General features: G+C 60.2%; 1 protein-coding gene across 1 annotated transcript in view; it reads right to left on the reverse strand.

Annotated features, from left to right (window-relative positions):
• CFAP74 (cilia and flagella associated protein 74) overlaps nucleotides 1-12584 on the reverse strand; it is a 42585-nt gene that overhangs the window by 6213 nt on the left and 23788 nt on the right. Inside the window, exons 18-27 of the mRNA XM_081144331.1 lie at nucleotides 11388-11552; nucleotides 10041-10179; nucleotides 6818-6888; nucleotides 6154-6276; nucleotides 5669-5790; nucleotides 4676-4804; nucleotides 3942-4029; nucleotides 3226-3399; nucleotides 2165-2298; nucleotides 348-624 (exon numbers count right to left, since the gene is read on the reverse strand). Of these exons, the coding sequence (XP_081000457.1) occupies nucleotides 348-624; nucleotides 2165-2298; nucleotides 3226-3399; nucleotides 3942-4029; nucleotides 4676-4804; nucleotides 5669-5790; nucleotides 6154-6276; nucleotides 6818-6888; nucleotides 10041-10179; nucleotides 11388-11552 (1422 nt within the window). The remainder of the gene's footprint in view (nucleotides 1-347; nucleotides 625-2164; nucleotides 2299-3225; nucleotides 3400-3941; nucleotides 4030-4675; nucleotides 4805-5668; nucleotides 5791-6153; nucleotides 6277-6817; nucleotides 6889-10040; nucleotides 10180-11387; nucleotides 11553-12584) is intronic.

Here is a 12584-nt window from a genome sequence, read left to right on the forward strand (position 1 = left end):
GCATCTTTCTGCTCTATCGGGGAAAAGCAGAGTGGGGGGAAACCCTGGACCAGTCCAGCAGACAGACACACACCCTGCGCTCCTGGTGACCGGCCTCTGTGCCCACCTGCTCTGAGGTCCCAGGGCTGCACACCTCCTGCAGGTGTAACTGCCCGAGCCCAGCCAGGTGCCTGTGGGGACAGTGGGTGGAGCCCCTGCCTCCGGCTGGGCCAGGCCTCTTCCCTGGCCGAGCTCACTGGCCACAGAGGGCCCTGACCTTCCTGGGTCTCACGGGGTGCAGAGCTGAGCCCCACATCTGCTGTGGTCAGGGTGGGCAGGGCTAGGCTGTGATGCCAGCCCACACTCACCTTCCCTGGCAACACAGTCCCTACGGAGGGTGAGATGGTGATGGGCGAGTCTGGGGGCAGCAGGAACTCGAAGGAGGTGGGCCCCACGGGGCAGGTGTCCTCCGAGCCGATGCGGGGCACAGAGTGGGTCAGCGAGTTCATGCTCAGGTGGGAGTTGATGACGTACAGGGTGGCCACGGACGTGTCATACAAAGACGTGGCCGCAAACTTGACCTGGTAGTGGGACAGCTCCAGGGGCGGGTGGACTCCCACGGCCCGGCATGTCATCTTGAAGCACCTGGAGGTGACCAGGGTGGGCAGGTTCAGCCGGGGGCACCTGGCTGCAGGGCGCCGGGTCCCTCTGGGGCCTGGCCAGGTGGCCTCTGAGTGGGGACGGGGCAGACCCCCGGCGGGGGGTGACTCACACACAGGGGTGCCTAGGACGCTGACGGCAGTTGTCACAGGTTTTGCTCACCACCCCGTTAATTAATTTTAAGGCATTTTGAAAGTCCGGTGTATTTCTGTGATCACGGGGAGGTAGAAACATGGATTTGTTCCACTTAGTGAGGCTTCATGGCAACGTTGACGCCTGTATGCGCCCGGACCCGGCATCGAGCCCACAGCCTCGGAGCATCCGGATGACACTGTACCCAACCGAGCGACCCGGCCAGGGCTCCGTGCACAATTTAAGTGGACAGTTAAAGTTTTAATCACAAAGTCAAACGGTTGCTAAGGAGGTCATTTCTGGCTTATTTTGTTATATACTTACTGACATTTAAGGAAAGTAAAACTGATAAATTGCCCGTTAGGGATAAGCACAGGGATCTGTGCACCACCGCAAGATAATCCTGCCCTTGGTGCTTCAACCACTGGAAGTTTATGCTCCGTGTTTCCTCCAAGCTCCTGTTTCCACAGCACTGTCTGCGGGGGTTTCATCCTGGCTGCACACAGTATTTCGTGCTCAGAGGATGCCGCTGACCTGCCTCATCACACTTGTCGGTAACAATGACCTGTCCAGCCCGGCCGGGCGTGGCTCAGCGGTTGAGCATCGACCTGGGATCCAGGAGGTCGCTGTTTGACTCCCGATCAGGGCACAGGCCCGGGTTGCGGGCTCGATCCCCAGTCGGGAGCGTGCAGGAGGCAGCCGATCAATGACTCTCATCATTGATGTTTCTCTCCCTCTCTCTCTCCCTTCCTCTCTCTGGAATCAATAAAAACATATTAAAAAAAAAAGAGAGAGAGAAATTGAAGGTAAAGGCGAAACACCTAAGACGTAAAGAAGTGATGGAAAGCGCCTGAGAGAAGGTGCGAAGGGGAGAAACAAAGGAGGCCCCAGAGGAAGGCACCAAAAATTCAGGGAAATGTTCCCGAAATAAAAAAATATTTGAAACACACTGTGCGCCTGGGAAAATCAGTCCAGAGCCACCAACACCGAAATGTGCTCTTACACAATTGCTGGATCTTAAAAGAGAAGAGACAGGCCCCTGGGCACCAGGGGAAAAGAAAACTCGGCGGCCATCCGACCTCCACGGACGGCGGGCGGTTAACACGCCAGCGCCTGAGACATTCAGGGAGAGGGAGGGTTTGATTTCAGCTAAACAGACGACAGGTCTGAAGGCGGCAGGCGAGCTGTCCCTGACAGGCACGCGACGAGGGGCGGCCGGTCACAGCCCCGAAGGACGTCCTCTCACTCGCAGGGTTGACCTGGCCCCACCTGCACAGCCCCTGGGCCCAGCATCTGTGCCGGGTCCGAGGGGCCTGCAGCCGGCCTGGGCCCGGCCCGCGGTCAGCCGGCCGCTCCGGCTGGGCAGCAGCCCCTCGCCTCCCCGCCCGCTCACCGGTTGATCTCCGACTTGCAGACGAGCTCGAAGCTGTACTCCTTGGCCTTGGTGGGCTGGAAGATCAGGTCCAGGTCCACGGTCTCCAGCGGCAGGATCGTCCCAAACCCGTCGTTGGGCTGGATGTCCACAAACTGCACGCGGGGAGCCACCCGCGCCAAAGAGAAAACGCGGCGGTCAGCAGGGGCGTGTCGCCGGGACTGCGTGGGCACACGTGCGGCTGAGGCGCGGCCGGGTGTGGTGTGCAGGCTGGTGTGTGTGTTAGCGTGTGAGCACGTCTGTATGCGTGTGAGCACACGTGTGTATATGAGCGTGCTTATGTGAGAGTCTGTGTGTAAGCTCGTATGTGTCTATATGTATGTGCGTCTGCGTGAGTGCATGTGTGTTTGTGTATATGAGTGTGTTTATATGTAATGTGTGTGGATCTGAGTGCACATGTGTATATGAGTGTGTCTGTGTGCATGTGAGCACACGTGTGTATATGAGCGTGCTTATGTGAGAGTCTGTGTGTAAGCTTGTATGTCTGTGTGATGTCTGTGTGTCTGTCTATATGTATGTGCGTCTGCGTGTGAGTGCGTGTGCATGTGTGTTTGTGTATATGAGTGTGTTTATGTGTAATGTGTGTGGATTTGAGTGCACGTGTGTATATGAGTGTGTCTGTGTGTCTGTGTGCATGTGAGCACGTGTGTGTTGTGAGTGGGTGGCGGGGTCTGCGGGGGAGCAGCTCCAGGAGGGTGACGGGCAGCCAGGTGGAGGCTTTGTCTTGGCTGCCACGCAGGGCCAGGCAGGCCAGAGTGCCGGCAGGAAGGGAGGGCAGAGGCGCCCGGAGTCTCGGGTGCGGCGGGCGAGAGGAGGAGAGAGAGGAAGGAACGGGGAAAGGACGGCCGAGGCGGCGCTGGGGCGGCGGGGACAGTCAGAGCCAGGCAGAGCCAGGGGGTGAGCATGGGGTGCGGGAGGGGTGAGGCGCCCGGACCCTGGGTCAGCAGCCACCCTGACCGGTGCCCAGAGCTCCCCAACTCAGCCCCACCGCCCCCGTGCCCTTCCCTGCCCACGCGAGGCACCTTTGGGAGCCCCACGAACCCGAACTCCTGGGGCAGGAGGGAGAGGTTGCAGACGCTGACTGAGGTCCTGATGGCCTCGTAGATGGTGCAGTAGCCGAAATCCACCTCCGAGGGGCTGAGCTCCAGGTCGGAGGTGGTGACGATGGCGTGGACGGTGAACTCCACCGGCTTGACCTGCGTGCGAAGGGCGACGCGCTGCTTGTCGCGTGCCGTCAGTGTTTGCAAACATTTCCAAAAATAAGGAAGGGAGGCGCATCCCTGGGGCCCACGGCAGGTCCCCTCAGACACGGTCCTCCGCTCGAAGGACCCACCGCGTCACCCAGGCTCACGAGGCCATGGAAGCAGCTGTCCCGGGGGAGGCACGGGAGAGCTCACGCTCGCGTGCACACGGGCGCCGCGCACCGAGGTCACGCCCAGCACGCGCACTGCGGCCCGCGTGTGAGGACAGGTGTGCGCACGGGTGGGAGGCGGCGTGTCTGTGAGTTCGGGGCGCACTGGGTCTGGGTGCTGGGCACAGGCTGCTGGCCCCGGACAGTGCTCAGAACCCCTCCGATCCACAGCCCCCTCCCTTCGCCTCCGCCCTGCAGGGGCAGGCGGCAAATTTGCAGGCCAGGAGACTGGACACCCGCCAGGGGCCTTGCTGGGGCGCAGAGCCCAGCCCCCAGAGTGCCCCTGCTCCCCAAGAGCACCAGCATTCCCAGGAGGCCCCCCCAGACCTGGTCAGCCACCCGGATCGTCATGGGGGCATCCAGAACTCTGCTTTCCGTGTCGAAGTACTTGTCTGCGTCTTTGGGGAGGGAGTGTCTGAAAGAGACGGCCTGAGAATATATAGCTTTATTGACCTCAGAGAGAGGAAGGGAGAGGGAGAGAGAGAGAGAAAGATCAGTGATGAGTCTTTGATCAGCTGCCTCCCGCACGCCCCCGACTGCGGGTTGAACCCGGAACCGGGGCCTGTGCCCTGACCGGGAATCAAACCACAATCTCCTGGATCCTAGGTCGATGCTCCACCGCCGAGCCGCGCCGGCCGGGCCTGAGCAGTGCTTCTAAATCCTGCAGTGAGCCTGGCCGGGTGGCTCAGTTGGTTACAGCATCATCATGACCTGCCCAGGCTGCAGGTCTGAGCCCAGGTCAGGGCCCGTGCGAGAGTCAGCCAATGACGCACCAGTAAGTGGAACGAGAAATCGGTGTCTGTCTGTCTCCCCCAATCCCCACCTCGAAAATAAAAAATGAAATAAAATAAAATAAATAAAATAAAATATAAAATAAATAAATAAATAAAATAACAAAAAAGGTAATAAAAAAATAAAAAATAATAAAATAAAATAAAACAAACAGACCTGTGAGAGCTAAGGAGCACATGAAACACGGGGAACGTGGGGCTGGACCACGCCTGGCACCAGCCTCCGGCTCAGCGGGTCTGGAACCCCCCCCGCCCGTCCCCGGCTCTCACCGCGGCAGGAACTTGAGCTGCACGGAGTAGGACGACTGGGCCTGGATGTAGCCCATCTCCGGCAGGAGCTCTATGTGGCCCCTGAGCTCCTTGCACACCTCGAACTTCAGGCGCAGGGCTGCTTTCGACCTGCAGCAAGCGGGGGACACCGACAGGGGCTCTGGCGGTTGATCGCGGGCGGGGCCTCTTCGTTCCCAGGGCCCGCGGTCCAGGGCGCTGGGTGCATGCCCACACCAGGCGCCTGCCCGCGCGGTGAGAGCCAGGGTCTCCCAAGTCCTGCTTCTCAGGGGCTGGCTCTCCCGCAACGACGTCTGGTGAGCATTCTTATAAATGAGAACAACACCCTCGTGGGCGTCAGTTCTCAGAAACCTGAGCGTTTTCTGGGAAGACCCCTGCTGGGCAGCGCTGGGTGCAGGAGCCTGGAGGGGCGGGGAGGGGTGTAGGTAGGAGGGGAACCCTTTACTTGACTGGCTTCTGCCCTCCTTCCACCAGGCTCAGGCTGTAGACAGGCTGGCCCCACACACCCGCCTGCAGCACAAGCTGGGCAGGACGTTCGAGGGGCCCCTGGATGGTCAGACCTCGGTAGGTGACCGCTGCTCCTGTAAGCTCTGCCCCTGCGCCCAACTCAGGACCAGCCAGAGGAGCCAGGGGTGCCCCTAACCCACCCCGCAGACTCTGTGCTGCACGGTGTCAGTGCCCCCATCAGGGCACCCCTGGGGCCCCCGCCTCCCAAGAGGCTTGCCCCCCTTCCCGCTGACGCCTCGTCACACAGCCAGGTCTCTGTTCACCCCACAGGTGGAGTGATCTCAGCTCCGGGAAGGAAGGCGGTGGCTGCCCAGCTGGAGAGGGAGCTGTTTCCCCATCCGCCCAGGAATCGTGGGCCCTGGTCCCGAGCCTTACGGAGGCCTCCCCGGGGGCTTCCTGCCTGACCCGGCCACGGCCCCGAGTCGGTGTTTGGGAAACAAGCGCGTGAACGCGCTGGGCCGCGCTCACCGTGTGTGCACGAGGATGGTGTCCTGGTAGAGCCGGTCGTACATGCAGATCTTCAGGTCCACGTTGGGCCTCGGCACCCAAACTGGCACGTCAATAGCAACGCCGATGACTCTGAAATGTAACTGATTCCAAGGTGCGGATTCAGCCACACGCACCTCCACCAGCAGGGCGGCGCTAACGCGGAGCTGGGCGGTCAGGGCTGCCCGGGCTGAGCTCTGGACTTCCGAGGCACTTCCCCGCGTGTCACCGAGGGAGCCCTCTTTGTCATAAGAACTTTCAAAGGAAGAAGGCAGGAGGGTGTAACGCCCGCTGCGCGTCGCTCACGCAGCTGAAACGAACGGCGTGCCGGCTGAGAAACGCTTTTGCCGCGGACTCACGCGTCGCCGGGAGAGGCGGGCCCACCACGCAACCTTCGGCAGCTGGGTCTCAGGGGGCTGGGGGCTGGGGAAGGGGGGGCTGTGGGCGAAGCACCGCAGGACACTCACTGTCGGGCACTGCGGATTCTTGAACGTGATCCTGAACCTTCTCTGGACGGCTCCTGGGCTGACCGGGGAGAAGACGATGGGCACCTTGATGGAGCTGAAGGGGCCGATCTCACCCTCTGTGATCTGCACGGGAGACGAGGCCACGGGGCCTGTCAGGCTTCACGCTTCCACGGGGCACCTCCCTCTGTCCTCACCACGGGCCATGCCACTCTGAGGGTGTGGTGGCAGCACCCATGTCCCTGGGATGTCCTCTTGGCCACAGAGACGCTGGTCCCAAGCCTGGCCCTTCCCTGTAAAGATTCACTGCCCGGGATCCCGGCTGAGGGGAGCAGGGGAAGGGCAGGTCGAACCCCCACCCCGCACGCTCCCCAGCCGTGCTCCGCTCTCCTCGACGACCCCCCGGCCTGGCACACGCTCACACAGGACGCCGGGGCTCGGCAGGCCCTGCACCCAGAAGTCAGCCATTGCTGCCCTGGTCCTGCCAGACCCCAGCTTGGGACAGGGTGGCCTGTGGCCAAACGGAGGCTCCGACGGCAAGCTGCCCACAGGCTTCAAGCCCAGCGGCCAGAGACGTCGAGCCCGGCTCTGGTCCAGTGGAACGGCCACCCTGGGTCGGGGTCAGCAGCTCAGGCGGGTGTGGCTGGAGGAAGGGGGCCTTGCTGACCTCTCCCAGCAAGATCTCCGACTGCTCCTCATTGGGGAATATGGCCAGGATGGTGGTCATTTCGTCTGATTCTGGAAAAGGAGAGCATCGGGTGAGAGGACAGCCCAGCAGGGAGGGGACAGCCGTGCCCGGACCCCCCTGAGACAGTCACCCCCTCCCCCCATCCTGCTGTCCCCGCAGGGCCACAGGAAGCTGGGTGTCAGGGAGATCTCCCTCCCTCCCCCCCCTGGACCACCCTTGGGAGCAGGAAGCTGGGGCAGGAGAGGATTTGCCCAAAGCCCCAGCGAGGGGAGGGTGGTGCAGCAGCCTGAGGGGGGAGATGGGGGAGCACCCCAGCCAGCCTTTGGGGTTTGCTTCAAAGCAGGAGGAGGGGGCACATGGACTCAAAGGGGGTTTGTGTTCAGATGAGTAAAGGGGGGAATGCGTGTGGCCGGGAGGGGGGGCGGCTCCCGCAGGGCGAGGACAGGCTGCAGGGGTGTGGCCTGGGCAGGGGCGCCCGTCCGGGGCCTGGGGAGGGGCCCCTCCTGATGCCTGCCATTTTCTAGTGCAGCAGAGGGACTGCTAAAATTTTAAACCATATCACCTTCCAAGGACTTTTATAACCAAATCTCATAGCCTAATTTCCCACAGGCACTTAGTTCTATGTGCATGCCACTGGCCTGTTCCAATCACCTCTTCCCCCTCGTGGGCTGTGGACCCTGACCTGCCCCTTGGGGTCCAGGGGGCGCCCCAAGAACCAGCAGGCCATTTACAGGAAGGCCCCTGAAAGCAGATGCTGTTTCCTCTCGTCTGAGGCCTTTCTATTGACCTCGCACGCGGACAGGCAAGATTTGGTAGACAAGGCCAAGGCCAGCCTCCTTTCCAAGTCATTCTCTGCCCAGCTGCCCAGCTGCCCAGCTGCCCGGCTCCCCAGCTGAGCCACCATGGACAGCCCTAGGATGAGCACCCTGGACACCATGTGTGGCCAAATCATCACCCCCAGGGGTGTGCCCACGTCTGGGGCTGAGGCTGTCAGGGAAGCAGGCCCCAGCTCTGGGCTTCTGAGATTTGGTGGACTTGTCACCCTGCCCAGAGGCTGCAGCTGTCACCTGGGCAGGGGAGGGAGGGGGTGAGTCCTTGTCTGCTTCCAGAGTAACCACCGGGACAGGCTGGGGTCAGTGAATTTGGGGTCAGTGGCTTCATTTTGCGTAGGTGGCAGTGGGGATCTCTTGGTGTCCCTGGGCTGAGCCGTGTTGGTCCACCTGCTGGGGACACGGTCAGCTTTCATAAATTCTGGAGTCAGGCCTGTTATTGGTTTGGAAAGTTTCCTTTCATTATGAGTCCAGTGTGTCTGCTCCAGGCATCTGCTCCGTCTTTCAGCCACAGGGTGGGTATCTACTCACATCCGGAATGTGACTTCAATGTGCTTCAACATTTTAGAAAATTCTCAGCAAGCGTCTCTCTAAATCCTGCCCATCCCTGACTCCAGCCAGTAGGCAAGTCTGAGCTTATGCTGTCCTCCGGGGCTTGTACCATTTCTTTCGTGTTTCTGTCTGTCTGTCTGCGTTTAGAAGTTTCCTCTGGGTCTGTCTTCTAGTTCACTGATTCTCTCTTCAGCAAAGTCTAATCAACAGTTTAACCCACCATATTCTTTCTCCTAGAAGGTTTATTTGGTTGATTTTCCAAATCTACCTGACCTTACTCTTTTGTGATATTTTCCCATGTCCTAAGCGGGCTCTGTCTCCTCCTGAGCCTGGGGTTCACACCAGACGTTTGCCTGGCGACGGGCCCTCGGGGTGAGGGCCCCTCCTGGGGCGAGGCTGCCAGCAAAGGCTGCAGAGGGTGTGGCTCCTGTTCCAGGGCCACTTTGAAGACCAGGGGACTTTCTGATTAGCAGAGAGGAAAAGAAGCAGAGAGGCTAAAACACCAGAAAATGAGATTTTAAAAAAAAGGAGCGGTGTAAAGCACAAAATAAGATGGTGGAAACACATGCAAATATCAAGTTACAATAAATGTAAATGGATTAGATTATCTGGGAAAAGTCAGACTGTTACGCTGGATTAACTGACCAAAAATGTTTAAGATCTTTATACCACGAACCAGCGATTTTCGACATTCTTCACCTCATGGCACATAAACTAATTACTAAAATTCTGTGGCACCCCCCCAAAATATATATTTTTTTGCTGATCTGACCAAAAATTGGTATAATTTTGGTTCATTCACACTGGACAGCTATTTTCTGTTGGCTGTTGCCGGTTTTTTTATTTGGCAACCTAAGGGAGGAGAGGTCAGTGCCCTGACTTCATAGCCAGGTGTGGCACGCTTTAAAAACCCTTGCGGCACACCGGTTGAAATTTGCTGCTATAAACTACAAAACAGGACTGAAAAAAATGAAAGGAGACTAATTAAATGGGGACATGTACTGTGTTTATGGATTGAAAGACTCAATGTTGTTAAGACATCGATTCTCCCCAAGTTGATCTATAGATTCAATGCAATGACTGTCATACACTAGGTTTGTCTGTAGGGATCAAGGAGTATTTCTACAATTTATACAAGGTACCTAAACTATCCAAAGTAAATAGCTAGGAAAAAACCCACAAAGCTGGGTGACTTACACTACGTGGCTTCAGGACTTGCTCCAAATGGACCAGCTGACCAGAGCAGGAGTCCAGAAACATGCCTGCCCTGTCAGCTCATTGGCAGCACAGATAAGAAGCTGAGTCACGACAAAGACGACAAGTTCCCCGACGGGGAGAGGAAAGTCTTCCTGGCGCACGTGGCAGGAGCAGCTGGCCATCCATGTGGGAGACAGGAGCCCGCCCGCGCCCCCCGCCACACACGGAGCTCCAGGGGGACCAGCAACCCAAACGGGAAGCCATGCCCACATGGTCATGATCTGGGGGTAGGAGAAGTGTGCCATGAAGGCATGAAAGTCACAGACCCTGAGACGTGATGGGGAGATTTGCAAACACTAAGATTCAGGACGTTGGTTTGAGAAGAGAGACCAGAAGAGAGTAGAGAGACTGGGAGCCAGTACTTTCTGCCACAGGGCCAGGTATTGAGGACGTGGAGACACTCGCACGGGTAAACACGGGAAAGACAAGCGAGCCCGTAGAAAGGAGGCAGTAACCCTCACAGACGTTCCACACAAAAGACAACACACAGAGGCAGGCGTGGCCGTGGCCGTGGCCGTGGCTGCGCGTTGGGTGGCACAGTCTGAGCCGCCCGCCCAGCTCACCTGCAGTGTGCACCTCGTCCGGCTCCTTCTGGCTGCGCACATCCCCCAGAGAGGAGTCGTTGCCGTCTATCTGATGCTCAGACACACTGGAGACGCCCTTCTCGTAGGCGCCTCTGTCGTCGGACATGAAGACGCTGCTCTGGAGAGAGAACCCGACATCTTTGCTGGCACCTTCCACCTGCCTTCCTCACTCAGCTCCCTGGGGCCCTGTCTCCAGGAGGCCATGCGGGAGTCCAGCCTGATCTGGGTGGGGGCCGCTGGCTCCTGCAGGGCCCTCCCCAGCCGACGGCTCTACCTGTCCCAGCCTCAAGACCACAGCAGCTGGCCAGGGGCTCCTCCCGGGGCCCACCGGGTGCTCCCCCGCCCCTCCTGAGCTCAGGGTGCGAGGCTTCTCTCCTGGCTCCAGCTCCACACTCTCTTGGCTTCAGCCTGGCTACAGGCCTGGGGCTGGCCCAGCCCCACCTCTGCTTCTTGCCCGGAGGTCACTGCCACCCCGTCTTCTCTGCTGTGCTTACGACACAGCGATCGTGTCCGCCATGTGGGACACAAGGGCCACAGGGGGACAGACACGGGGCACTGCCCGGGCGGAGCTGCTGTCCAGGTAGACAGACCCCAGCAGGAGCACCCCGCCCGGGCAGGAGCCCGATGCTTCCGGCAGGGACGTGCAACTCATGTGGACGAGTGTTTTAAAAAGGCGAAGTTTTGCCCTGGCTGGTTTGGCTCGGTGGTTAGAGCATCGGCCTGGGCCTTGAAGGGCCTCGGGTTCGATTCCGGCCAAGGGCACGTACCTGGGTCGCAGGCTCGATCCCCAGTCGGAGTGCGTTGTGGGGGGCAACCAATGGATGTGTCTCTTTCACACTGATGTCTCTCTCCCCCCAGCACCCCCTCTCCCCTGTACACGCTCTTTGAAAAGCAATGGAAAAAGTCCCCTCAGGTGAGAATTAACAAGAAGCAAGTAAGTAAATAAACAGGCAAAGTGTCTTTCACCCGCCCGCTCCCCCAGTGCTCCCGGGATGCGCGGGGTGTGCCAGGAGCTGCCCGCGGCGCCCGCCTGGCGGCCCCTGCACAGCCTCTGGGAAGGAGGGGCCCCCTCTGCCGCCTGCGCCACGCCGGGACTTCGGAGGCAGCAGGGAGAGGCTGGGCGCCCGGAGCTCCTGGCACGGCTTTGTCATCACATGCTCAGCAGGGGACGGGCCTGCTGCCCCTGTCCCCGCAGCGACGAGACCCCGGGGTCTCTGCGCAGACGGACCGGGACGTCCTGCTCCCTGTCCAGGCCCTGAAGACAGGCTGCTCGGCAACACTGTCCATCTCCCCGGGGCCCTCGATGAGCCGCCCCCGGACACTCACCATTCCCGGGACCAACTGGGTGAAGTCCGTCTCGCAGGACTGGGACGCCGCTTGGATCCTGAACTCGGTGCCCAAGCCCCCGGTGTTGGTCAGGGTGATGACCCTGGATGTGGTCTCACCTACCACGTAGCTGCCGAAGTCGATGAGCTCCTTGTCCAGGGACAGCTGCCAACAGACGCCGAGCGAGCGGGTGACCGCGCCAGGCCGGCTGCCAGGGCCCTCTCCCATCCCCCGGCCCATAGCCCTGCGGGGACCCCGTAGCCCTGAGGGGACCCTGAAGCCCTGCGGGGACCCCGTAGCCCTGAGGGGACCCTGGAGCCCTGCGGGGACCCCGTAGCCCTGCGGGGACCCCGTAGCCCAGCCCTTCCTCCTGTTCCCGGGCCAGGCCTGCATCGGGCCTCAGGCAGGAGAGGTGGGCTCTGCACCCCCAGGGATAGGACCTCCTCCTAGAAATCACAGGGCTGATTGTGACCTTCGGGAGCACCTGAGTCCAACGTTTAAAAAGTCAAACCAGCTCAGCAGCCTGGCTCAGCGGCTGAGCATCGACTAGGACCCAGGCGATCGCGGTTCGATGCCCCATCAGGGCACATGCCCAGGTTGTGGGCTCGATCCCCAGGAGGGGGTGTGCGGGAGGCAGCCGATCGATGACTCTCCTCATCGATGTTTCCATCTCTCTCCCTCTCCCTTAAAAAAAAAAAAAAAAGCCAAGCCAGCTGCAAAGACACGGGCTGTCCCGTCCCGGACAGACACGGAGGGGCCCTGCGTGCTCCACTGAGTGGGAGTCCATCTGAAAAGGCCGCGTCCTGCATGATTCCAGCTCTACGATTTCCTCGAAAAGGCAAAACTATGGCGACGAGCTAAGATCGGCGGTTACAGATCAGCGGAAGGCTCGGCGCAGCGAGAAGAGACGAGTCACGCACATTCCCGCACCTAACGGGAGACCATCGAAACGCGCGTGGAGCAATACGTGGAGGAACTGAGGGAGGAACAGACCGCCCCACGGCTCTGCCCTCACACGGACGGACGGACACCTGGGCAGGGGACCGGGGGGAACAGGAGCCAGGGGGCCAGGAAGGCAAGGCAGACGGCGGGACCGGCCGACGGACACACGGCCGCCACCCTGCAGCGCACGCTCCCAGGTCGCAGGGCCCGCTCCCCGGGACAGGCCACACGTGAGCCGCAAGGACTCAGAAGGTC

Source organism: Miniopterus schreibersii (assembly GCF_964146895.1).
Source record: "Miniopterus schreibersii genome assembly, chromosome: 8".
NCBI lineage: Eukaryota > Metazoa > Chordata > Mammalia > Chiroptera > Miniopteridae > Miniopterus > Miniopterus schreibersii.